Here is a 24,353-nt window from a genome sequence, read left to right as displayed (position 1 = left end):
TTTTAATACAGCTCAACACAAGACCAAATTTTCCTACAATGAAAAGACAAGTACAATTAGCTTTATATTACATAGAGAACGTTCTTGGCTCTGTACACTTGACAGTACAAAGAGGCTGTTTCCTGTCTGAGTAGGACAGAGCTATAAATTAGTTTGTGATTGCTCTGAGGAAGTAACAGATTGGGTTCTTAATCTTCTGTGTGCTTTGGTTCTACCTCATCCACAATGCTTAATATTTTCGTTATTACTTCTACACTGACAGACAACACTTCCACTTGGCAGAAGTGAGGGAAGTCTCCCAGAAAAAGAGCGGTGCCCCCTCCTGCAGGAGCAGTCTGGCTGGCCCCGCAGCCCTACCCAGCAGGAAAAGCATGACAAACATCTTACCTTTAAAGGTACAGTACACAGAGGACAGACTTACACTGATGCAGTACATAGCTAATGTGTTATCTGCTGAGTGTTATATACCCTCATTCACACCCACGTTTTTATTAGGGGTTCTGGGGTTTTGTTTCTGTAATGTCCAGTAATTTTAGGATGTAATTTGTTAGGAGAATGCATGCAACCTAACAACATAAACACCCATCTTAGTCAACTCTGCTTACATTTCTGGAAACATCTAGTTCTGACTGGAAATACTCAGACACTTAGACAGGAACTAACCTAGTCATCCTTACACCATCAGCTTGATTTGCATAATCCCTCATAGCATAGAAGCAGCATAGTTCTGTGTCCATAGCTATAGACTGTGTCCTAGGAAAACTTGGTTTAGGTTTTCGGTGCTGCTTCTGGGCTCTTGTATGATCTTGAACACACCATTTCAGCTCTGTCCTTTAGGGTCCTAACTTCTTCTGTGCCCTGTCAGTTTAGATCATAGTCTATTCAAGGAAAGGACTCTAATTTTTAATTTGCCTGGAAGCCAGTGGTTACATGCTGCAAGTGAAATCAGGCCCAGAGGTACCGCCCTAGCATAATTTGTCCTTTAGGTGGCTAACACACCTTGTTAACAACTCAGGATCTTTTACAGCTGCCTCAATTTGGTACACAGACTGTGATCAGAATTAGCAAAGAGGTCACACTTGAAAACAATAAATCAAATTGCATAGTTTCCTCAACAGAATTTTTTTCTGGAAAACAAAACAGAAAGTGCACTGAAGTGAAAATATGTCATTTTAATATTTTATGTTCAGGTGAAACTTGTCCTTGTAAAAAGATACAAACAGCCACTCAAAATACAAAGGAATTTGAAGGGTTCTCCTAACAGTTGGAAGTGATTTGTTCCAAAAGTCATAGAAGTATCAGAAGATAATTGCATCAATCTGAAACAAGGTATAAGCAGAAAACACCACCACCATTAACCCCTGTGAGGTGGTATTAGCTGGAAACTTGGATGTAGTGGATGTCGAGCCACAAATCAATAGCAAGTGTCAAACTGACTTTTAAATGAATGAATCATAATAGGAGATGAATAGCAGGATATCCAGGTTCCATACTCAGCTAGACAGGCTTTAAAGTGGTTGAAACTGGTAATGAAATAAGTGAGTCAAAAAGGAAGACCAAATGTACTTTATTTTGTCTCTTAGTGAACAGTGTTAACCAGCATGAATCTATCATTACCTCTTTTACTGACATAGCAGGCTTTTTAGACCAGGAAAAATTTGCAGAAAAAAAAACAGATATTATCCTGTAACACTGAGTAGAAGAATTGTTTTCTTTAGTTATGCTTCAATGTCTACAGCAGTGAGTTCTTTTTTAAAAAAAGTGAGTTTTCATGTTGTGCACCAAAATAAACTTGCAGTGTGTTCTAAAATCACTCATTCCACAAACATGTTAGATACATTTTTTGATTTTGCCTTTTTTTTTAAGCTGGAGTTGTATATATTGTGGGTACTGTGCTACTGTGCTTTTAATCCCATCCAAAATATCAGCTGTGTACAGCTATAGACTGTGGCCACCTTTGAAATAATGTGTATGTGGGGGGGGAGTAAAAGAATTGAATGACTTGCTCTTATTCAATGTATATTTTTTAATATTGCTAAAAGATATGTTTGGGTTATAAGGCTCATTTTCAAGAGCTTAATTTGCTTTCTAAATGGTTCTGCTCACAGAAGTTTGTAGAGGCCTATTCACTGGGAACAATTTCTTCACAAATGTGAGGGAAGGGGGAAACCAGATGCTTCTTACCACGTCCTGCATCTAGAAATTGAATCCAGTCTGCATATGTTAAAAATTGTGGCACCGTTCTATCGAACTGTACGAAAGCACGGCCTACACCAGATGGTACCTCTCCACACATGACATCAGCCATAGCGCTTTAAAAGTCCCTGGGGTCTTTAATTTAGCATCTTCTGCTGTGACCAAAAAGGCCTCACTCAGTGCAGTCATTGCCTCCATTTTCTCTCTCTCTGCAGTCATCCACTGCCTGCCAGGGCAGAGAGGTGGATGAAATGACTCAGCCCTTAGCTGGTCACAAAAGTTTATCTCATACAAACCACTTGTATGGCCCACTTCACCCCATCTGTGATCTCTCAGTAAAAGTGGTCAAAGAAAACTGTTTAGACTAGGTATACAATTTTATGGGACATAAACCCCTACTGGAGAGTTCTTCAGCTAGCATATAGTGATTGTTGTATTTATTCCCTCATCTGCAGAAATGGCAAATAGTATTATTTCTGTTCTAACTTGCCTTCTCTTGCATTCTTTTATGGGAGCCTACATTAATCAGTAAGTAGATTTTTTTTTCTTGCCATTTAATCTATTGTTTGTCACCATCAGAACTTGAAAAGCAACTTTCCTGATCTGATGTTGAAGAGCAGCATGTTGTGCAGTTAGCAGTGAACATATTCTTGTGAACCAATTGTAATTGCAAACATTTTTATAGCTTTTGTCAACAACCCACGTCATAGGAGGTCTCTGATATCCCTGTTTTGGCAAGAAACATGAATTTTGGCATTTGTCGCATATACCACACAATTAATTGGAAAAGCCATGCTGAGGGCACAGGCAGAGCACTATGGAACACCATTTAAATACATGAGAGACTCAAGTTTTAAGGGAGACTGAAGCCATGGGTCAGTTGGGGCTTGGTGGACTGCTGAGCTGGTATGTTACGATACACTAGCAGAACAAACCCATTAAGCAGAAACTAGTTGCGTGTGCACATCTCATTAACAGCTTTGAAAATACATCCTGTGGAGAGAAGTTAGGGATGTGCCAGGAAAAGGTTATGGTGTTGCTCTCATAACGCAACTATTCCATTTCATCCTAAATGTGCCCTTAGTAAAAATCCATTAACTTAGTCTCCTTGTAGGTGAAATAGGAGAATAAAAACACATGGACTAAAATAACAGGTAAAGAGATTAGCAAATAACCATATGTTGCATTCTCTGGAAATCAGATATATATTGGCATTACTACCAAATTATGGGTACATAGATTCTACAAATTAACTGAATCTATACTGAATAGATGGAAGACTTGAAATCCCTCCTGAAAAGACTGATTCAGTACAGTGGCTTCCTTGGTTAATGGCCATATCAAGCTTTAGAACAGGAAAAAGTTTCAAGAGGCTGTGCTGTTATAATAAATCCAGGCAGCTCCTTTACTGAACAAAAAAATGTGCATAAAAGATAAGCTCCTTTTAAGCTGTACCTCATAAAATGGCCTCTTCTCTCATGCTGCCGCTACGTACATTCTGGAGTTCTTAATCCTGTCCAATCAATAGCTCAGTAAATTATAATATTAAGAAGCTTTTTCTGTGCCCAACAGCAGACATAAATTCTTTCCCCCCAAATATATGGCAGATCTCTACCTGTCTCTCAAGAATACCCACTCCACCAGCTTCCATCCCAGCCACCTCCACTATTCAAAGGAAAGCCAAGCACCACGGGTTCAGATCAACTCTATTCTGTGGTAAGAATTCCTTCCCAACCTGAAGAGCAATTGTAGTCAAGAGTACAAGTATGGAATAGCCCACTAATTGAGAAGCAAGATGAATAGACAGAGAACAGCCAGTCAACTGTTTAATGACAGGAATACCTCTTCCTCCTCTAGGTTAGTAGCCATGATTCCTCTCTGGCACTTGCCTTACCAATTAGGAATGAGGCAGGAAGCCTGAATTCCCCATCCAAGGTTCTCTGAAGTCTTAACTGTAGCAGAGACTACTTTTCATCAGTACTATTTTGTAAGGGGTGTCCTTCCCTGTTACTGTATTTTATCATATGAATTCAGTTCCAGCTTTGGGATAAACTGTAGTATGCAGTGTCATAGCATACTGGAACTATAAGCTTGAGCACATCACCTTACTTAGCCAGATAACTAAAAAATGTTCTTTGCATACTGTAGGCAATAGACTTATCACAGTGAAGGTGACAAGGCAACCATATGAAGTATCAGTGTCTGATCAAAGCCCTTTCTCCCAGAGAAGTGCTGAGCTTTCCTTTCCACTCCTTCTCCCTAATAGGTCATCTTGTGATGGCACAGCAAATGTACCTTTGGGAGTGTCCATACCATTGAAAGCAAGGTAAGCCGTCTGTAACTGAGATAACTTTTGAGATGGGCGAAGAGACTCACTTTAGTTCCAAGAATGACATCATTTTTCTGTTGCTGAATTATCAAGATCCTTGCAAGATGAAACCAGCTTTCTGAAAAGTAACAGCTGATCTCATGTCATGTTGCTGGACCAATGCAGTTGTTTCCCCCCACCTCCTACCCCAGCAAAAAGTGCTGCCTCAATCTATTCTATGTCTGCAATCTCTTAGCAGACCTAGCAGATAACACACAGTTGTAGATCTTGGCTCCCCACAAAACAAAACCTCAAACAAAGAAAGCAAAAAAACCCCACAGTATCTCAAGTCCAGACAATAAAGTAAATTGAGATCACCAGCTAAGCATTTCTGGGCTGAGGAAAGACTGTCATGTCACAGGAATTCTTAAATTAACGGTAGTGGATTGGAGTATCAACAGCCAGGGAACTCTCTCTTCAAGAACCAAGCCAAGCTCAGCTACTGGAATTACTGGAATAGACTCTTCAAATGAAAGATGACTAAATTCTGCTCAAGAAAACCAAATAATTATTCAACACTATTCCATAATGGAGTAGAACTGATGCATTGCCATTCCCATGCAAGAACAGAAGGGTAGGTGTCATAACATGGGTCTTATTTGGGCTGATTTGTTTTATCTATGCCATCATACTTTCTGTATTAAAAACATCATGTGACCTAAATGTAACAATATTTTTCATCCTCTGCTTACTGTGCTTGGCCAGAACAATCAAGCATAAAACTATGAGAAACTCAATACAAAATACTCCACAAAGGCTGTTGCAAATGCAGAGCTCTAAATTGCCATGTTTAAAGACTGGCAGAGCAGATACTCTGAAGAACAGCCAGGAAAGACTGGAGAACAAGAGGATGAAAAGCCAACAATTTTCTCTCAGAAATTATTCTCTTCAGAATTATACCCATCAAGAAATTTCTTTGTACTGAAGAAAATCCCAGATATTTAGCAAGAAAGAGTCGGTGCACCAGGCCACCTATAGCTACATTTAAGGTTGGATAACTGCTAAATAATAGATTCCACAGAAGTCAGACTGGCTTTTACTTCATTTCAGCTTATATTTATGTGCATAATAAAAACACTTTTAAATCCAGATATTTACTAGAAACTGACATAGGAGTTATTTTGTCATGAAGCCAATAGGAAGTGTGATTTTAAAATCCAGTGTTAGGATTTAAAAGTAGAAAGTGGAAGATCTTATGTGTCATGGCAAAAGTAATTTTTATCTAAATCACAGTAACTGTAGGAAGCTCCACCTTTGTCCTCCACCTACCACAGCAAGACTTTCCCACAGGGGAGAAAACAAATAGCAAACAGGTTTCGGTTGCTTGGGAAAATTGGGCAAGTAGCTTGTATCCTGACTCTATTATTCTTCATTATTACAGTCTGCTTTTTTGCTCGATACTGTGGCAATTATGGGCCATCCCAAAGCTACGAGCTGCCTCTTTCCCACATGCTCCCTAATAGAAGAAATGCCCTGAGGGATGTTTCTCCAGAAACCAGTATGCAGTGATAGCAAGTAGAAATTTACAGATTGGCAGAAGTTATTTTTCAGCTCCTGTATTTCCCAAACTTGCAAGAAAAGGCTGATCTTGATTCAGGAAAGTCCTACCCATAAGCATCAGCTTTAAAATTGGAAACCAGAACTATAATTGTTAAAACCGAGTACTAAGAAAAGACAGGTCACTTCAGCACTTTGTGGTTTAAACATTAAGAAACCTTGATTTGTGATACAGATGAAGCAATCCTGTAACAGAGCTAACTCTTAGAGCCTGTAATGGGATACTGCTTGTACATTTTCACAGAAGGAAAATAAATCACATCATAAACTAAAATGTATGATACTTTAGGTATGAATGTCAAGGTTACAATGTAATTTCTGCAAACTCCAGCACTAATACATTAGTAATGAATTAGTTCATTAGTATGAATTAGTTTTTGAGAACTTTTTTCTTTTTAAGAACAAATGCAAGAATTATTTTTTAGTAAAACTGAAAATAACAACTGCATTACATAGCCTGAATAAATTGTCCAAGTAGTAGCCACAGTGTGGTTTTTGGTAGTTTTTTTTTCTTGTTTTGTTTTTTTTAATGATAGTGAACTTTGTTCTCCCAAAAGAAGTTTCATCTATGAGGGAAATCACAGAAATAAGATACCATGGAAATTTTCTGGACGACTGTAATCTCCTTTGACAATTAAGTTTGTTTTATGCAGAGCACAGATGTTTGCCTCTTAACTGTGAATGCTGGCTGACCTGCCCAAATCTCAATGAAAAACAGTTGTAACAAGAAGTTTTCTTTGCAAATGGTTATGCAAACTGGAGTCTTCATTTCATGCTCATGCTAAAGTATACCCTCTGGAATGTATACAAAAGCACTATATTTGTTCTAAAAAGTTTCAGAGGTACGTATACTGAAATCAATGTTGAATGCTTACTATACTGATGAGGATAGAGATTATATACAAAACAGCACTGACAACTAAATCAAGATGTAGATTATTCCTTCAGATTTCAAATTACATTGCAGAAACACAGGAAATTGGTATTTAGGGCTGTTTCTTCAATTAAGTGAAGAGTAACATATTCCATCATACTGTTCTCCTCCGGGCAACAAGGATAGGGAAGGAATAAACCAGGAAAAGCATGTAAGGCAACAGAAAAGCCCTGGTAGCAGGAGACCAGCTGACTGATGAGCTTATTCTGCTCAGCTTCCCCCTCCTCATAACAGTCATTTTTGTGAGGGACTTCTGAGGACAGTGCCGACTCTCTTCTCTGCTGGACCATTAAAACAAGCATGTTGAGGTCCCTTTAACACTTACATGGAGAATTCCAGTTTACCTTTAGTCACATTATAAATGGTACGCAAGTGGATACAAGTGGCTGGAAAGGAACTGAAGCCAATTAGCATCAAAAACAGTTTGTTACTTCCTTGGGATAATGCAATGTTTTTAGGGAGAGATGGGGAAAAACAATAGACTATCTGCTCTTTCCCTTATTTTACAGGAATTTGCTTTAAGGGAGAGGTTGAATGTTTTTTAAGATTAAGCCCCAATTGCTGAAAGCTTCCAGACTCCTGCTAGTAATCTCTGAACCTTCTAAATGGAAATAAATCTTAAGAGAGTTTTATGGCAAGAATAATGCTCATAACTTACCTGATTGTTTGTTTTTGCTTGTCTACGCATATACACACATACATACAAACATAATTAAGGGTTGGTCAAAAGTTCTGATGAAGCCCTGCTAAGATGACACACAGGAAATGACCATGATAACATCCCTGTATCTTGTTTTCTTTGTACAGCTGAGACTATAGTTGTTTGATGCACATTGCAAAATGTATCCAAGGTCTTACTTATCACTTTGCAACTCCTCTAAAAGGTTATAACATAGTTTTAACTTCCACAACTTCAACAACATACATTTTGATGGCATCAAGCACTAATGATTAACTAAACATTAGAAGGGCATTACAAATCTGAAACGTCTACGATACTGAGATTTAAAGTCTATTGTAAAATCAATCCATGATGAGTAGATTTTAGTATTTTAAGAATTTCTGTCATTTGCCCCCTATTAAAACAGTGTTGTATCAGTTTTACTGCATACACGAAGGGGCATTATTCTATCCATAATTAAACAGTACTGCTGTTACCTTTTCATTTTTAAATTCAGCTAGACAAAGACTATGGATTTAGGATAAATCACATTTGTGCTAAAGGACTGATGCTTTAATACAACTACAAGTATACTACAAGGAAAACTGCTGTCAATTTATTTCTGAAATTTGATAATTAAAGCCAGTATCTGTGTGTGCTGCAGGAAAAATAAATGAACTGCAAAATTTTACAGCTTAGTTTAAGTGTTATGTCATTTACTTACAAAAGTAGGTCTTTAGAAATCCTGTAGAATTATTTCCTTTAATCAAAGAAATTGCTTCTTTGTGTTTGAAAAGGAATACCAGATAAAAACTATTTTTACAGTATCTCAGAAAATGACTAGATTGTGAGCTAAATGTAATTTCTCATAGTTGTCAAGTTTTTATGTTTATAATCACTTTTCAAAAAGCACTTTTCACTTTTTCTATAAAGTATACATATGGCTAGATAATGCAATGGAATACCAAGTTATTGAATGTCTCAAAATAAAGACACTTCGACTACAATTACTCATATACATTTAAGTAGGTGTCTGTAAACAATATACAAAAAGTATGCAAGCAATTTTTGTCCCTGAGAAAATATGAATTTGAGCAATCAAAATACTTTGGATCATGGTTGAAGCAAATGTTTAATAGTTTACACAGCAAATTTGTATAGTATGTCTGGTTCTAAATCAATGAGATGCCCTGTCCTTTCAATAACTTAGCAGCATTCATTCAAATTGTGCTATTTTGTAGATCAGTATACGATTTGGAAATGGGATTTTCAAAGAAGAGATCTGCAGTTTCTAAAAGTCAAGGTCTTTTCCCAGAAAGCCTGGGAAAGCAAGAACAGGTAACTTTCTCTTTCCAGGTGGGAAAAGAAAAAGAGCATGTGGGGCTAATGAGTCAGAAACTATATACTATATGATTTGTGAGATTTCTTCATGATGTTGCATTACTATAACTTAATTCTGACTGACAAAAGGGCAATGTATTTATTCTTTTTTAAGTAAAACAAGAAAAGGGATCTTGCTGATATTCCATCAGCTAACAAATGAGTATTCTAAACTCTGGACAAATTCTGGTGCACTGTCATTACATCAGTTCCTAATTGCTCCAGGATAATAGTGCATTCATCTTTTCCTCTTTGCTGGACACTAGTGGCTTGTATAAAATGAGTTGATACTTTGAACACACATTTCTCCAGCACATTTTTGGTTCCTTTCTTGGCACATTCAGAATCTAGTGACTGAATGAATATGAATAAAAGTGAACTTTCACTCTAGAAAAGTCACAGGTAATGCTGAAGACATCGGACAGAGGCTGTACCGCTTTGGTTGCCAACACAGGCCAGGTTTGCTCTTTGTAATTTAAAAGCAGCAGAAAAAAAAAAAACTTGAAAAGTTTGTAGTGCAAATATTCTTTGGTTTACTCATTAAAACAAAAAGACACAGCAAACAGCAGAAACATTGGCAATTAAATAAACTGCAAATTCTTTATAGGCTTCCTAACAAAAAGTCTTCAGATGTTTGAAATGTATGAACTTCATGCTTTTAAGCACAGTACAGTGTCTAGAAAGTCACATTTTTTTCCTTGAGGGCAAGGCAGAGAGAAGAGGGAAAAAAAGATGGGTGAGGGGTGGGGGGAGGGGGGGGGAGTGATTCAAGATGACACTTTTCCATTAGTTAAATAGCATGTAACCCAAGGACAAAATTAATTTCTGTTTCTAGATTCATTATACACAAAGCAAACTGGCTTGGAATTTATTTTCAGATGCTTAAGCTTTCTGAATTCACATCATTATACACATCAGCCTAATGTATAAAATACACTGACCCACACCTTTTCAAAGCAATAAAGACATATTAGAAAAATATCATAGTAAATTGCATAGATAAGTCACTGTGTTTTACCTTTCAATTTTATATGCAGAGTTTAAAATTATGTACCGCAGATGTTTTCTAGGGAATACTTTTTCCCAGTCAGGCTGTTTTACTGTAGGTTATCATTCCTGAAATAATCAAAGGAAACAGGCATCTGTGTAAATCTGTAAGGATCACTTGGTAGGCAGACATAAACAGCTTTCATCACTGGCCTGCAGACGAACAAGCCAGTTCAGACTTTATGGGACAGCATCACTGATCTGAGTATTCAAAAACTGAATGGTTCATAAGGGCAGCACTAGGAAGCTGTGATCTGTTCAGAGAGCATATAGACTATAAATGAATCAAATATATATTTTACAAGTAAGTCAAAGAAATTACAGAATGTACCATCACCATGATAGTCTGTTACCAACAATATTGGACTGATAGTTTAGAAACATTTCTGTAAATGAAAGAGACAAGGTTTGGATTGTCTGGCAACACATTATTTTGTTTCATGTAGTTATCTTGCAAGAGTCTTGTGTCTTGCTCTACTTGGACAGTTCTATTTTATTGTCTTTATCCAGCTGTTTCCATGGGCAAGGCACAGTAAGACAATTTCATGTGCAGACTTTCTTCCAGGTGGACTGTGAATAGCAATAGATAGCTGATGATAAGGAATCAATTTAATAAAGATCTTTTTGAAATACTTGTCTTAAAAAACAACAACAACAAAAACCTTTTGCTTGCTCCCTTATTCCTTCATAAATCAGCAGTGTTCCATCTACAAATAATACATGGGCAGTCAACTTTAATCCAAGTACTTATATGTTCCCTTCATCTAGCATTTTGTTGACACCATCACAAAGTTTCTGCAAATGGAGTTTATAAGGTCCAAAAGGATTGTACAAGGCAGCCAAAAATTCACAATCAGAGAAGTGATCAAACACATTGTTGACACGTCCATGTGATTTTGCAGTTAGGTGACGCTGAATGATTTGATGAAGTAGCTCTCTACAATCATTTAACAGTTTGGACAAAAAATTCCTGTCAAAGGTATAATCCACCTGATGGAAACTGACCACGGTCTTAGCCAGCTGATGAACTTTCTTCTTGAATTTCTCCATCAAGGCTATTTCATCCTGATTAAATTGGTTGTTCCTGTAGAGAATTGCCAATTTGAGGACTATTTTAATGAGGTTTTTAATGATCTTCTCTGCTTCCTTTTTATTTTGTGTGTATTCCTTTGTCACTCGGTAGAGCTCATCTAAAACATCACTGCTTGTGTCATCTATCAAAGTAGTTGCTATTGATTTGGACACCATTTTTCCAAGGATCTTCTTCTGGGCCTGAATGGCCAAACTTTTGGAATTGAAGACATCTGTGGCCACTGGGGAAAAAAAAAAATGCAGTCAATACTTCATCACAGACATAATGCAGAGAGTAAGGTGAGGAATATTTCCATGTCTATCCACTCATCTCTCTCCTAGTAATTTCCACAAAAATAATGTAAACTTACTGTATATAGCTGCAGAAAAACCTGTCTTTTCTAAGCCTAAAACTTTGTTGTCTTTAGGTTTATATTCTTTTATACTGTTTTAAGCTTGGGAGAACAAAAGAAATATAAACAGAAGATGCTCAAAAAATAGCTTAAAATAATTATATATGGATCRGTGGGATTTCTGTCTGAGGCAATAAATCTGCTCTAATTGATCAGATAACGCCTAAGTTTGATCTGATTTTCATATTCATAATGAAATCTGAAACCAGCTAACTTGGCAAAATCATTTTAATATTTTCCATGGGAATAGCTAAGAACTGAAAACTAAAGGAACCGAGCAACCATGACTGTCCCAAAGTCATGGCAATTGCCAGTGTTACTCAGCTAGAAATAGTAATTCAGTACATCAACTACTGTAAATCTTTTCCTTCTAAACATTCTACAGGATCAGTGAATTCAGATCCCACGTGTATGTATATATACATATAGAGAGAGAGTGAGCCAGTCCTCTGTCAGCACACAATACTGAGATTCTCTGGATGCAATCTGAAGATGCTAGTTTCCAGAGCAAAAGTGGTATATATAAACCCTTCTATGTCCTATACTCACTGGAGAGGTAGCCAAAATGAATAGTCTGGGGATTACCGTTACACTTGTTAGCATGACCTCATTAAGGAATCCTTTTCTGATCATTAAAGTAAATTGTAGAGCAGGTTTCTACCTCCAAAACTATGCTAGTTTGCATCAATATACCCAATAACTGGTTCCAGTCTTTGTAAGGTATTCAAATACTAAAAAACCCTCAAGCATTCCTTCAGAAACTTCTTTTGTGAAATTTTACCGCCCGTGTTCTATTATCAGTGACAATTACTTACAGCACGTTCTCGTAACCTTTTCCAGTAGGTCACATGTGAACTCAAAATTTCCATATTGAATGGTCTGGGAGATGGCTGCAGCTTTCTCAGAGTCTCAAACAGGCTGCAGGGAACCCTTCATCTGTTTATATTTATTTCACATATGGAAGGTTTTCTTTGCAAACACAGGGGCTGGAAACATTTTTTTCTCTTTTAATGAAAACAAACTCTGCAGATGCCATACAGTTAAGTCTCTGAACTTGGAAAAAACTTCCTATTAGCTGTTTGTATTTGGGCAACTGGGTGTCTTAAAATCCAGGGTGTCTCTAGGTTTCCAGCAAAGAAAAAGAAACTTGTCCTGAAGGATGAGTGAGATACAAATCTGTACTTAGCCTTCAACAGTACCTTTGAGAAATTTTTTAATATGCTTTTTTTCTGTGATCTGGCAAATTTTCAAAAAGGATTCTCTCTCAAGTCTTTTAGTTCATACCTATATTTTGTTTTGAAGCATTAATTGTTTGAGCACACTTTTTTAAAATAGCATATCTTTTTAAATTTTTACTACACGTGGACATTCAAAAACCAAAGAACCCACTGTCAACTATTTTAGGGATAGCACTCAAGATCACAAGACAGACACGTTTCTAAACCACATCGATCTGGGAAGAAGTTAAAGATGCTAAGTAGGCAGTCTGAACTGAAGATACTTGATTCAATATTTCAGTTTTTAAATATAAAACTGTATCTGTTATTATTCAAAAAAACCTAATCAGAATATTTCAAAGGGTGGTCAAACACTAGAACTCAATAGCCAATGTTTTATAAAGATCTACACGTAAACATTAGCTGTATGAGTTATGTCTGTTTAATATAAAAAGAACTAGAACCACAAAACTTAGAAGTTTCCAATCCCCCCCCCCCCGTAGGAATATCAATTGTTCTTTTATTTCTTAAAGCCTTCCAATTTACTACTCTCTCATGATATCTCCTTTCTGACATTCCACAAAGATATACAGGCATTTGTATTCTCCTAAGAACAGTCACTGTGTTTCAAAATATCTTCCATAAAGTTGTGAACAAAGCACAATACTGTATATATATATACATATTGTAAAAGGTTCTTTTCTAAGATGCTGTGGGTACTCTTATTATAAAATGCTAACTACATCACAAAGAATGATACTTTATAATTGAACAGGATCAGTACAACCTGCCTCCAACAAGTCACGCAAACACCCAAAATTCGTGCTAACAATTTCCACATAGCAATAGACGAAGTACCAATTTTAAGCAATCCAAAATTTGACAGTTTTTCCAACACCAAAATATGACAGTTTTTCAATACTAAAATAACTTTCATTACATGATTTAAGATTAGACAAAGCGGAGCGCCGCACGTAATTATCATTGCAAAGCAAAACAGGAGTTGCTCACTTACAAAAAGTATGAAACTCTTAATGGCATTTCTAAAAATTGTTCAAGTTTTGACACTATGCAGCATGGCCTATTTTCTCTCTACTTAGCAATACAACACGAGTCAGCTTCATTTTCTCTGTATTATTACATGTGTTCTAATTTAATTGTTAAATCCATGAATTTCATACCTCTGTCTGTCAGTCAATCCAAAAAAAGACATTTGCAAATTGTTTGTATTTTGTTATAAACAGATTTTTTCTCATTACTGATAACAAAAAAGAGCTACAATGTTATTTTACAGCCAATTGCTTCAATAAAACTGAGTTTAAGCACCGAGCGTCTAGAACTCCAAAAAAACATAATATTTCCTTTAAAAGAGTAAAATTATTACTTACTTGCTCGTCAAAAGGAATTGCAATTACTAATGCCAATAGCAGAAACACGTTTCACGTATAGATACAAAATATGCTACGTGAAGCCTGCTGCTTGCTTGTTCAGCTAAATCTAGCACATACTTTATCGTACACTTTGAAACACCATCGGAACCTATCACAGAGTTAAGATGTTTTTTTTCCTCTCTCCATAACAGCAACTTTTCTCAGCTACCTTTCTCTTCCGTCTGAAATGCTTCATTTTACTTTGGCACCTCAAAATGCAAAAATACATTGCAGTGGTTTCACTTCCTTGAAAAGAGTGCTTAAAGGAAATTGCATTGCTGAGCAAGCAATGTAACACCAATAGCCGTTACTGCTAACTGACAACTGAAACAGCAGAAATGGAGGGAGAAGAAAGGTTCTGCAACTTGATAGGGCCTGGTACTTGTTAAGAAGAGGTTAAAATATTAACCCAATATCTGCAAATGCCAAGARCAGGAGACTCGCCTATATTTGAAATGTCTGATTAGCAGATCATAAAATAACAGACAGGGGCTGCTGTCAGCTGTATGCTTCATTAATCCCCAGTTCTGAACGTGAGAACAGTCACGCGTCCAGTTTAAAAGCTCTGACTAAAATTTCAAATGCAAGCACCTAAAAATAAGCATGTAAATCCACATTCAGACAACTGATTAGAGCAGTCTGATTTTCATAGGTGCTGCTCACATGTAGTCACCATTTAGGAGGGGTTACAGTGGATGATCAATATATACAAATCTCTGAGTACACCTATTTCACTGACAGTTTCCATCCTGAAATAACGCCATTTCTCTGGTGGCCTGCAGAAGCCTCAGAATTTGGGCAGGTAATACAGCTAATTTTAAACATCTCATAGATAGTTTTTCCTCATGATTCCTCTTTATAACCCCTGTTTGTTTTCTATGCAGTTTTACATTTCACTTTTAAATATTATATTGCTGTATACCCCTTTGAAATCAATGGGATGTCATTTCCTGTACAATCAATACACATAAACATTTCTGGTTCACTGCCATGATTATGTTCAGTGGAGCCACCCCTCTGCAGAGGAATGCAGTCTCAGGTGAAAGGCTCTCAGGGAGGAATCCTCCCTCTGTCACTCAGAAATTGATGGGACCTTAGGGATATCAGGGACATCTGAAAAGTCTTCTCATTTATTTACAATTTAGAAGACAAGCCAGTTAGTTACTAGAGGCCAATTTCTGTGAAAGTTGGGAGCCTATTAATTATGATGCTTGGGTTTTTTTTGTTTGTTAGTTTGTTTTTGTTTTTTGCAAACAACAGCAGGTGTTTAGTATTAGTTTTGTATTTTATGCATTGAAGTAAATCAATACTGGACATGCCCCTTTTTCGATACATTTTCCCCAGAATATTTACCTTAGAAATGTTTTCCTCAAATCTTTAACTGTGTAGAAAGTGTGAACTTTCAGTGAAAACTGAGAATTCTGGATCAGTAAGCTCTCAGGAGGAGACTGGTATAAAAGTACAACAAGGCTCTTACTTATGGCTGTGATGCTCATTATTCCTGGCATCAAAGCCAGTACACTTCCCTACTTACTGTGGCAAATGCTTATTGCCAAATATCCTATTTCTCAACTACATTTAAACTAAAACTGAATGTATTTGAAAAAAATTGAATCAGATAATTTCAGTACCCCAAACCAAGGCAGAATGTTTTTGTCCTCCCCCCCCAAGGTAACAATCACTGGTACAATCAATAGTACATACAGTCAAGTTTGTGTATTCAATCGAATGTATATTGATAAAATTGTCTTTGAGTATTTTTAGGCTTGTAATAAAGACAAACCTGAAGAAAAGCATCCAGTAGAAACTTCCAGTGAACCACCTTAAATTCTATGGACAACTCGAGAGTTAAATTTTTTGATGCAGGTTCCATTTCTGGTATATACTCATGATACTTTAATATAACAGCCTTGGCTGAAGAGGAAATTTGACTATGAAGCCATTAATGATAACATTGCAATGTGAGACTGAGCTCTCGTTTTAATGATTGACATACCACGTACTAACTGTCACTAGTACCTGCAGAGTAAGCTTGCCCACTGTAGAGTGCAAGATCAAAAAATGAAAGGGATTTTGGGGTAAGGATACAAAGAATACATACAGAGGATTAGGAGAAAAGATCCAGCACCAACTGAGCACTTTATGCATGATTTAAAAGACTGTATCACAGAGTTTTGAGAAATGTGGCAACTGATTTCCTGTCTGGCTTCCTGTGTGGACAAGTGTGTTTGCCTCTGTATAAACTGTGGGTTAAAGCTAAAGCTACAAGTCTGTGCACATGCTTAGATTCTCATGTTCAGTCACACTCGTGGAGTGAGAGACAGAGCATCGTTCCCTCAGAGGGAGGCAACTTGAAACCAAGTGGGATTGACAATACTCATTTCCAAGTATTTGTGACCATGAGTCATGCCCTTCCAAAACTGTGAGAGCACCTGAAAATCAAGAGATTAGAAAACTGCTGAATTTTGATATCTTCTTGCACTCTCTGTTTTCTGGGTCTTTACAGGGCTATATTTGTTTTCGAGAAGGATAAAGGCTAGAAATATTAAAAAAATAAATACATTGAGACATATAAATACATGACTTCACATATAAATATATGACTTCAGTAAGGTAAAGCTCAAACCATGATAAACCGCAAGAGCTAGCATCAGTAAAGGAACAGCTCCTGAAGTATATAATAAGCAGAAATGGAGTCATAAACCTTTGGTACTAGCAGAGCTGTCACAATTTTCACAGTGTATTAATTACATAAAAGATTTAAAAAATGAGTGGTAGAGCATGGACTATACATTCTTCAGATATAAATAAAGTAAGCTGATTTTTCTAACTGCCACCATGATTTGTAGCTTCTTCTTAATCACCATCTGATGGAATGAGTCACGTTTTCAAAGAGTTTTTTTTCCCCCAAAAGACTCAGTGCTTTGATTCTAATCTGTACTGAAGTGCTTCAGAGCTTTCTTAGGTAAAAGACATGTTAAATATAACTTTTTAAAAGCACAAATAAAGTCCTTGGAATGTAAAAATTACTCCAAAAATGCAGCAGTCCCCAAACAGCCACTTCAGAAAATTGCTAGTCTTTGTAATTGTGAGTGTTTCTTCATGTGTTGGCTTTTCAAAAGCTGATGAAGCTTGTACGAGACATGCTAGAGCAGACAGCTCTGACAGCTTTCACTCTTGAACTTCAGACAGAGGGACTCTGACTCCTAAGCTGGCTGATGGCAAGAGTGAGGAGAGACCAAGGCAGCCACAGAGTTTACCAAGTCAAAGACTGGGAGAAGGGCAGATGGCTTAGGCAAGGAGCATCAAAGAACAGAAAACCCAGAGGGCAGACAGCTATGTGCAGAAGGAGAAAAGGAATACAACACAGTTAAGGGAAATAAGAAAAAAAAGAAGCACTACTTTTCAAAAGGAGAAAAACGTATCAGAAGAAGCGAAACTCACCAATGAATATTTTCCACAGCAGTATTTCAGGTAACACTCTAACAGCTTGTGGGACATACAGGGATTTCTACAGCTATGATCTTCCTTCACAGAGTAAAGTCAGAGGACTCTTGACTTTTCCATCTGCCACAGCAGCGTAAGAGTTCCCTGGTTTATTTCCTGCCTTAAAAGCAATAGCTGTGTTTGAACTTTAGTTAGTTAGAGAAACATCTGATCGTGATACAAAAAAACGTCAGGAGGCGAATCCAGTCTTTCCTTTCAGCTTCCCTCTTTCCCAATACCAGCTGAAAAGGCAGGACACTGGTAACACCACCTTTCTCTCCCAAACGTGGATCTATTTTGAATTACAGGGGGCCTAGACTCTGAACTGTAATTCATAACTTGCCGCCCTGCCCTCTGTTTTGACACTCTTAGAAAAGCAAAAGGCCTGCATAGTACTCATTTCTTCCACATACATCTGTCTTTATTCACTTCAGGTACATATGCTCCTCATTTGAAGAGCAAATATTTTACTTGGCAACTTATTTTTGAAAAGGGAGATTTATACATGAGTATCAATTTTGACTAGAAAACTGATCTGAAGTTTTCAATGCATACAAAATATATGTTCATAAAGGTAAATAACTTTTGTCTATATTTCTCTTAATAGGCACAGTAGATTGTACTAAATTCTCACTCACCATCATCTTTACCAACTAAGCACAATATAAGAATGTTAATTAGTCAAGCAATGTGTACTAATTTTAACATTCACATTGGAAGATCTTCAAAGGAAAAAACAACCATTCTGAAGCCATGCCTAACACATGGCAAATACTGCATGAACAGGCTAACTGGATTTGGAAGTCAGCTCTGGAGCTGGAAGTCACTCTGCAGCAATGGATGATCAAGCAATTTTGGAAAAAAATCTGGTTAATCAAGCAATTTTTGGAATATACAGTATACCTAATCTGCATACTCATACTGAAAGGGAACACACATTCAGCAGCAGAGAACAAGGTAAAGAAAAGCTACCAAACACCATTGGGAACACCTTTCTTATTTAATAAAGTCCTGGAGAAGTCACACTATATTTGTTATGTATGTTCCTGATTTTACTATTTAATTTGTACCTTTACAATATTAAAACGTCCCAAAATTTGACCAACAGAAAAAAGTCACTTCCCAGTTGCAAAAAAACACCACCAACAACAAAAAAAACCCTGAAAATAAAATTTCTTCGTTTCTTCTTTGAGTTTCACAGTCCCATGAGAGTGGTTTGTGCCAACAAGTTATTCTGGTTTTACATGCCTCTGCTTCCCACAGCCACCCTCTGCATCACATGATACATACTGTAGCTGATTTAGAAACTTAAAAAGCCTTCTTAAAAGCCCTTTTCCTCAAGCCTATGTATTTTTTTTTAAACTAACAGTACAGCTTTAATAAGAAAATTAAGATTTTAACCTCTTTCCATATACTTCTGATGACTGCTCTTACAGAAGCATTTATTAAAATATATTGGATATTTAACAGAGAAAATGACAGTCACGCAGAGTAGGGTCATGAACTAAATTTGGTATTTCACTCCTTTGCTACCATTTGTTACCCTTGCTGGAATGTAGCAACAGGTGCTGTGATATTAAATATAAAGCCCATGTATTTCAGCTGTTGGCCATTTCAGGGCTACATCAGGTTCCTCTGTATCTACCAGGTGTCCATGCATACTCAACAGTAATGCTGCACAAATCTTTTCATTTTCATTTCAAGGTTATTCCTTCAAAATAAGCAAATGCAACCCAGATACTGCAGTCTTTTGTCTAGCCTTAAAAACACACAGACTGTGCAGCAAGCCAACAGCACCAAGCTCCCTAACCCAAATAGCACTTGTGATAAAAATAATTGGCCATTAAAATTGAATGTTTTATCAAAAGTAAAAAAAAAAAAAAAGACAGGTATCTAATTGTTTTATGACCAACCCTGCTAAAAGAATGTCTTCACACAAAACCAAAAGCTTAGCTGTGGGCACAGGACATAGAACAGAAGAGCTTCTGGCTTGGATGCAAGAGGAAAAGCATGGAGACAGGCAGCCCTAGGGAATGCATTGCGAAACTTAAACTTGACAAAGCAAAAAAGGTAGAGGAAGTTAAGATACATGTGGCAAAAATACAAGGAACTGATATCTGCCCATATGGTAGAGACAAGATGACAATACAGCATGACAGGAAAAGGGAAATCAATTTCAAGAAAAGGTAGCGACTTGGCAGTCAAAATGCAAAGGGGTTATATTTTGTATAGAATGTAAAGCAAGCCACAGCAGAGGAGAGTTAAAATGACAGAAAGATTTGTGAGTGATCTTATACTGACTTTGAAAATAGTTAATAATGTTTTTCTTCTATTTCTAGTCCTGGTTCTCTGCTCTTTTTGATGTCAGTCTGTGTGGTACTCTCTCTGTGTCCTGGAGATATGGTAGGTATCCTTTGGTATCTCTCTCAGTGTAAGGTTGAAAGAAGACTGGACTGCTCTTTTACGCTATATTTATATGTATTACTGTTGTCCCTTCCACTGGTTGCCCTGAGATGCAAGATGGAATTTCCCCCCACCACTGTCATGCATAATTGGGCTTCTGTTTTTTTTCTTTTTAAAGAAACTTATTCTGAGGCACCTAGGAGTGCCACAGCTATAGACAGGATATAGAAAAAAGCAGGAGTGATTCCAAAGGCACTAAATTCTCTGATGTTTGGACAGTTTGTTCTTTTTTCAGTATCAAACTAATTATCACATGCAAGAGAATAAACCATCTGAGAATTTTCCTTACCAGATACCTTGCTATTCTAAAGGCCGAGGACAGTGGTGACACCCTTCATCTCTTTTGCTGCCCATTACAGTTTTAGTTTTTCAGTACAGGTTTTGCTATTTTTATATCATGAAGAATAAGTTTTCCAGAATAAAATACATGGTTGTACATAGAATATATGCTTTGTTTACTCTTCTGCACACACCATCCATTGTACATTTACTTATGATTATGGGGAATTAAAGTTGATGGCCCTGCTGGTCTCTTCCATTCCCACTACTGAAAATATATTTCCTTTGTTTTCCTTTTCCAAAAGGAACAAAATACCTAAACCCTCCAGTTTTAATTTTTTCCTCCCAATGTTTAGTAGCCATACCCTGTTCACTATCCTATTCTCCATGCTACAACTACCAGGACTTTAGTCCAAACTTACAGCCTTAAAAATCAGAGGTTGAAAGTATTTTCTCTCCTGGATTCCCCTCACTCCCTTACTGTCAGTTCAAACAGGCCTCAAAGATCTACCTTTTGGAAACTCTGCTTTACCTCTTGTTTGTTTTCCTTTGGTCTTCCTTATTCCTGGCTTCTCCAATTCATAACCAATGATCAAAACAAGTTATACATTATGCAAAATATTTCTATACATAAGATTATTAAAAACAAAACAATCCTCTTAAAACCTTTGATTTAATCAGTTTTCAATAGCACCTGAATTCTCAAGCATAAATTGCTAAGACTGTCAAAACAGAGACCCACCTCCCAAAGTATTGTAGGGTTTTGTTTTGCTTTCATTAATGTCATTATATCCTAGTAAAATATAAAGCATAAGGGGAAAATTAGGCCTCTAATACTGTTAGAAAATTGTTCTTCTGTAAAATTTACCCTTCTGGTTAAACATCCTGTGTGTAACACTGACATTTTCTTTTATATCAGGAAGCGTTATTATTAGGATGCAGAACCTTGACTGATATGTAGCAAGGCACTAACAATCCTATTAATTTTTAAATTCTGTAAATATATTCACTGACTAAAACTAGATGATCTCCAGGGGTCTCTTCCATCCTCAACCATTCTGTGATTCCATAAAACCTGGATCTATCTTGTGGTTCCTCCCTTTGGCCAAAGCATAAGAGGCTGAGTACATCATTTTCTCCAGCTATTGACAATTGCAGAAGTTAAATGTGCAGCTTCGTTACTTGGAACTGGCATCAAGTAGTATTTTTAAGTAGGCCATGAAGAGTACAGATCAACTATGAGGGGCTTATCTATATGACCCTCCTTTGGCAGGAAACACTGTAGTAGCTTGTGATTTTCAGGATTATTATCCAAGAGGTAAGAAGGAGGGAATGCAAATTTGAATCCTGAAGAAGGACAGGCCTTCCTGTGGTGACAATAAACACCAACCACCTAAATTTCAAAATCAGTTAATGACATTTTTGCAGTGTCAGAGAAAATAAAAATGTCAACAGTTTCTCCTACCCTCACCACAAGATACTCCTATCCTCTTTCTCCATAAGGTATTGCATTAATTAATAATAAGCCACAATAAACTGATCAATATCTAAAACCATAAATTACATCTTTCAATTGATTATAATGCCAATGAGTTGTTGCAAAGTAAAACTCAGTTTAAATATACATCCAGGGCAGTTTTAAAATGTCTTGCATGAAGGACTTTTAAATCTCCAATCCTGAGCTTTTAGGACAAGACTGGGAGCTTGGTGAAGATGTCTTACTGTGGATGTAGACAGTACAGCCAATTTCTTTATTCTTATCTCTTCAGGAAAGTGTCAACTATTTCTGTTCACAGCTGCTCAGAACCAGAGAGAGACTTTTACAAATGATTCACTGTTTCATGTTATTTGTAGTTTCTGAGATAAAGTCTAAGCCACTATTCCTGAGTGAATACTTTTTATTATAAATGTTTCTGAATGAACATCAAAATTAATTCATTTTCTCTTTTGTTAGTGGGAAAAATAGCCCTTGGAATCACTAGTTCAAATATTCATCAGTGTCATTTACTCACTTTTGCTAATATTCAACTAAAGTTTTCTCTTTTCTATAAATAAACTATCTTCCTAGAATAGTTTGCTAAAGAGGACATAGCAAAAACAAAAAGAGATCTCATGAAAATTTAAGATCGAAAAACAACAAAATTTCTGCATTTTCTGCTTTTTCCCAGTCAAAATTTTCTATATACCTTGATGGAGCTCATTAAGTGGAGGCTTGTCTGTGCATGCACTGATTCAGTGCTGTATTAATTCCTGTAACGAAGTGAAATGCAACCACTTTGGGATCAAGACCTGATGGGATCATTCTTAAAGGTCCATCAGAATCACAGGTCAATTTCTAAATACCTTAGAGAATCCTGCAAGTACCTATCTATATCTATAACTACTTAAAGTACATCTCAGAATGTCTCTGAATTTCAAACGAGAATCCTTCCAAGGACAAATGCTCTCAAATAAATGAAATGCTCTCACTTTACTGCAATGGATTGTCATACCATAAACTGCCAGCACAACCACGACTTTGCACAGACACCAACATTTGTATCTTGCAACGTCAAACTGAAACATAGATTTCCCCTATTGCTACACAAAGAACACTGGCTGATCTTTCATTATTAATCTGTATAGTTATAACTATTGATGCTGAATTCAGGAGGTAAGGAAAAATATCTCCAGATTAGTTCATGCAGGGTGCATCTGTTCCTCTGCATTGTTTTTGCAGAAACAGATCTATGATGAACATTTCAATCCCAAGCTCCTCAAATTCAGTCAGCCATGAGTTGCAGGGGTGGAGGTTCTCTACTTTTCATTGCTAGCCAGTCAAACACCAGAAATCAACAACATAACCAGATTGTGGCAGGGAATCAAATGAAAAAAACAAACCAAACCCTAAAACTTAACCAAGGCAGGGAATCTTATGAAGAAAAATAATGTTTATGAGAAAAGATGCCAAAAGGATGAATACAGAATAAAACTCTAAAAGGAGAAATTTCTTAATTTTTCTTCTCCCCACTCAAAACAAAATTGGGTCCAACTGACAGCAAGTTTAATGCCTATGCTTTTGCTGACACTGGTGATAAGGAACCAAGTTGCTGGCAGTCACATTTGCATCACTAATCACACAATGTATCCTGTTCAGTAGTCATTACGGAGATGTGTCCACAGAAGAAAAAATGCACAACTACCATCAAAAAACTAAAATAATTCAGAAAATCAACTGACCCAAACAGAGAAAAAATGAAAACCTATACGCTTCCCACAGGAAAAGAATTTGTTACTATCAGTATGTACAAAACTATCTTTCAAGTTGGTGCTATTTTCTAAATACTTTATTCTATTTTTATTCATTTCTATTTTTATAATGCAGAAACAGTCAGCTCAAGCACTAAAGTTTCTTATGTACTCATATACAGCAACTGTTACTACTGACTAGCAGATCACTGGATCTAGAGTATCTACCCAGTGAGCAAACAGGAAAAATTAATCCTTAAACAAAAAGTTAGACTTTAAAACCGTTATGAAATACATCTGTTTATTTTTATCCTCCTGCTTCTTCTATTGAGTATGATGAAAGGAAAAAGAAAAACAACTGTTGCTTAAGAAAGTGGCATGAAAATTAATGTTTTTTTCCATACCTCTTTATGAAATGTTCTCCTATTACCATAGATTGTAATAAAATTGTAATAGAAATCAGTCCAGGAGGTTGCAATAACACCTGAAATACAGTTTTTGCTTGCTTGTTTTATTTATTACCCAACTGTGTTTATTGAGACTCCAAACATTTGGGAAGAGAACAACAAGAAAAAAGTAATTTGCTACTCAAGAAAAAACCCTTATGAAATCATCGCATTTAA

General features: G+C 36.6%; 1 protein-coding gene and 1 long non-coding RNA gene across 8 annotated transcripts in view; one reads left to right on the top strand and one right to left on the bottom strand.

Moving 5' to 3' along the window:
* The first annotated feature begins 268 nt into the window (after positions 1-268).
* Positions 269-10,805, top strand: LOC112978043. Its single transcript, XR_003257733.1, has 2 exons — positions 269-395; positions 3,804-10,805. It is a non-coding gene; the product is annotated as an uncharacterized LOC112978043 (long non-coding RNA).
* Positions 9,601-24,353, bottom strand: part of TNFAIP8 (TNF alpha induced protein 8) — a 65,084-nt gene continuing 50,331 nt past the window's right edge. For 5 of the 7 annotated variants that reach the window (XM_026091098.1, XM_026091102.1, XM_026091099.1 and 2 more), the window contains exon 2: positions 9,601-11,456. In XM_026091098.1, the coding sequence (XP_025946883.1) occupies positions 10,891-11,456 (566 nt within the window). In that variant the 3' untranslated portion in view covers positions 9,601-10,890. Of the gene's footprint in view, positions 11,457-14,232; positions 14,498-24,353 lie in introns of those variants that run through there. The other 2 variants (XM_026091097.1, XM_026091101.1) reach the window with 2 other exon arrangements.

Source organism: Apteryx rowi, unplaced genomic scaffold (assembly GCF_003343035.1).
Source record: "Apteryx rowi isolate R43461 unplaced genomic scaffold, aptRow1 scaffold_899, whole genome shotgun sequence".
Taxonomy (NCBI): domain Eukaryota; kingdom Metazoa; phylum Chordata; class Aves; order Apterygiformes; family Apterygidae; genus Apteryx; species Apteryx rowi.
Note: the sequence above shows the minus strand (reverse complement) of the source record. Positions and strands in the feature narration are given on the sequence as shown.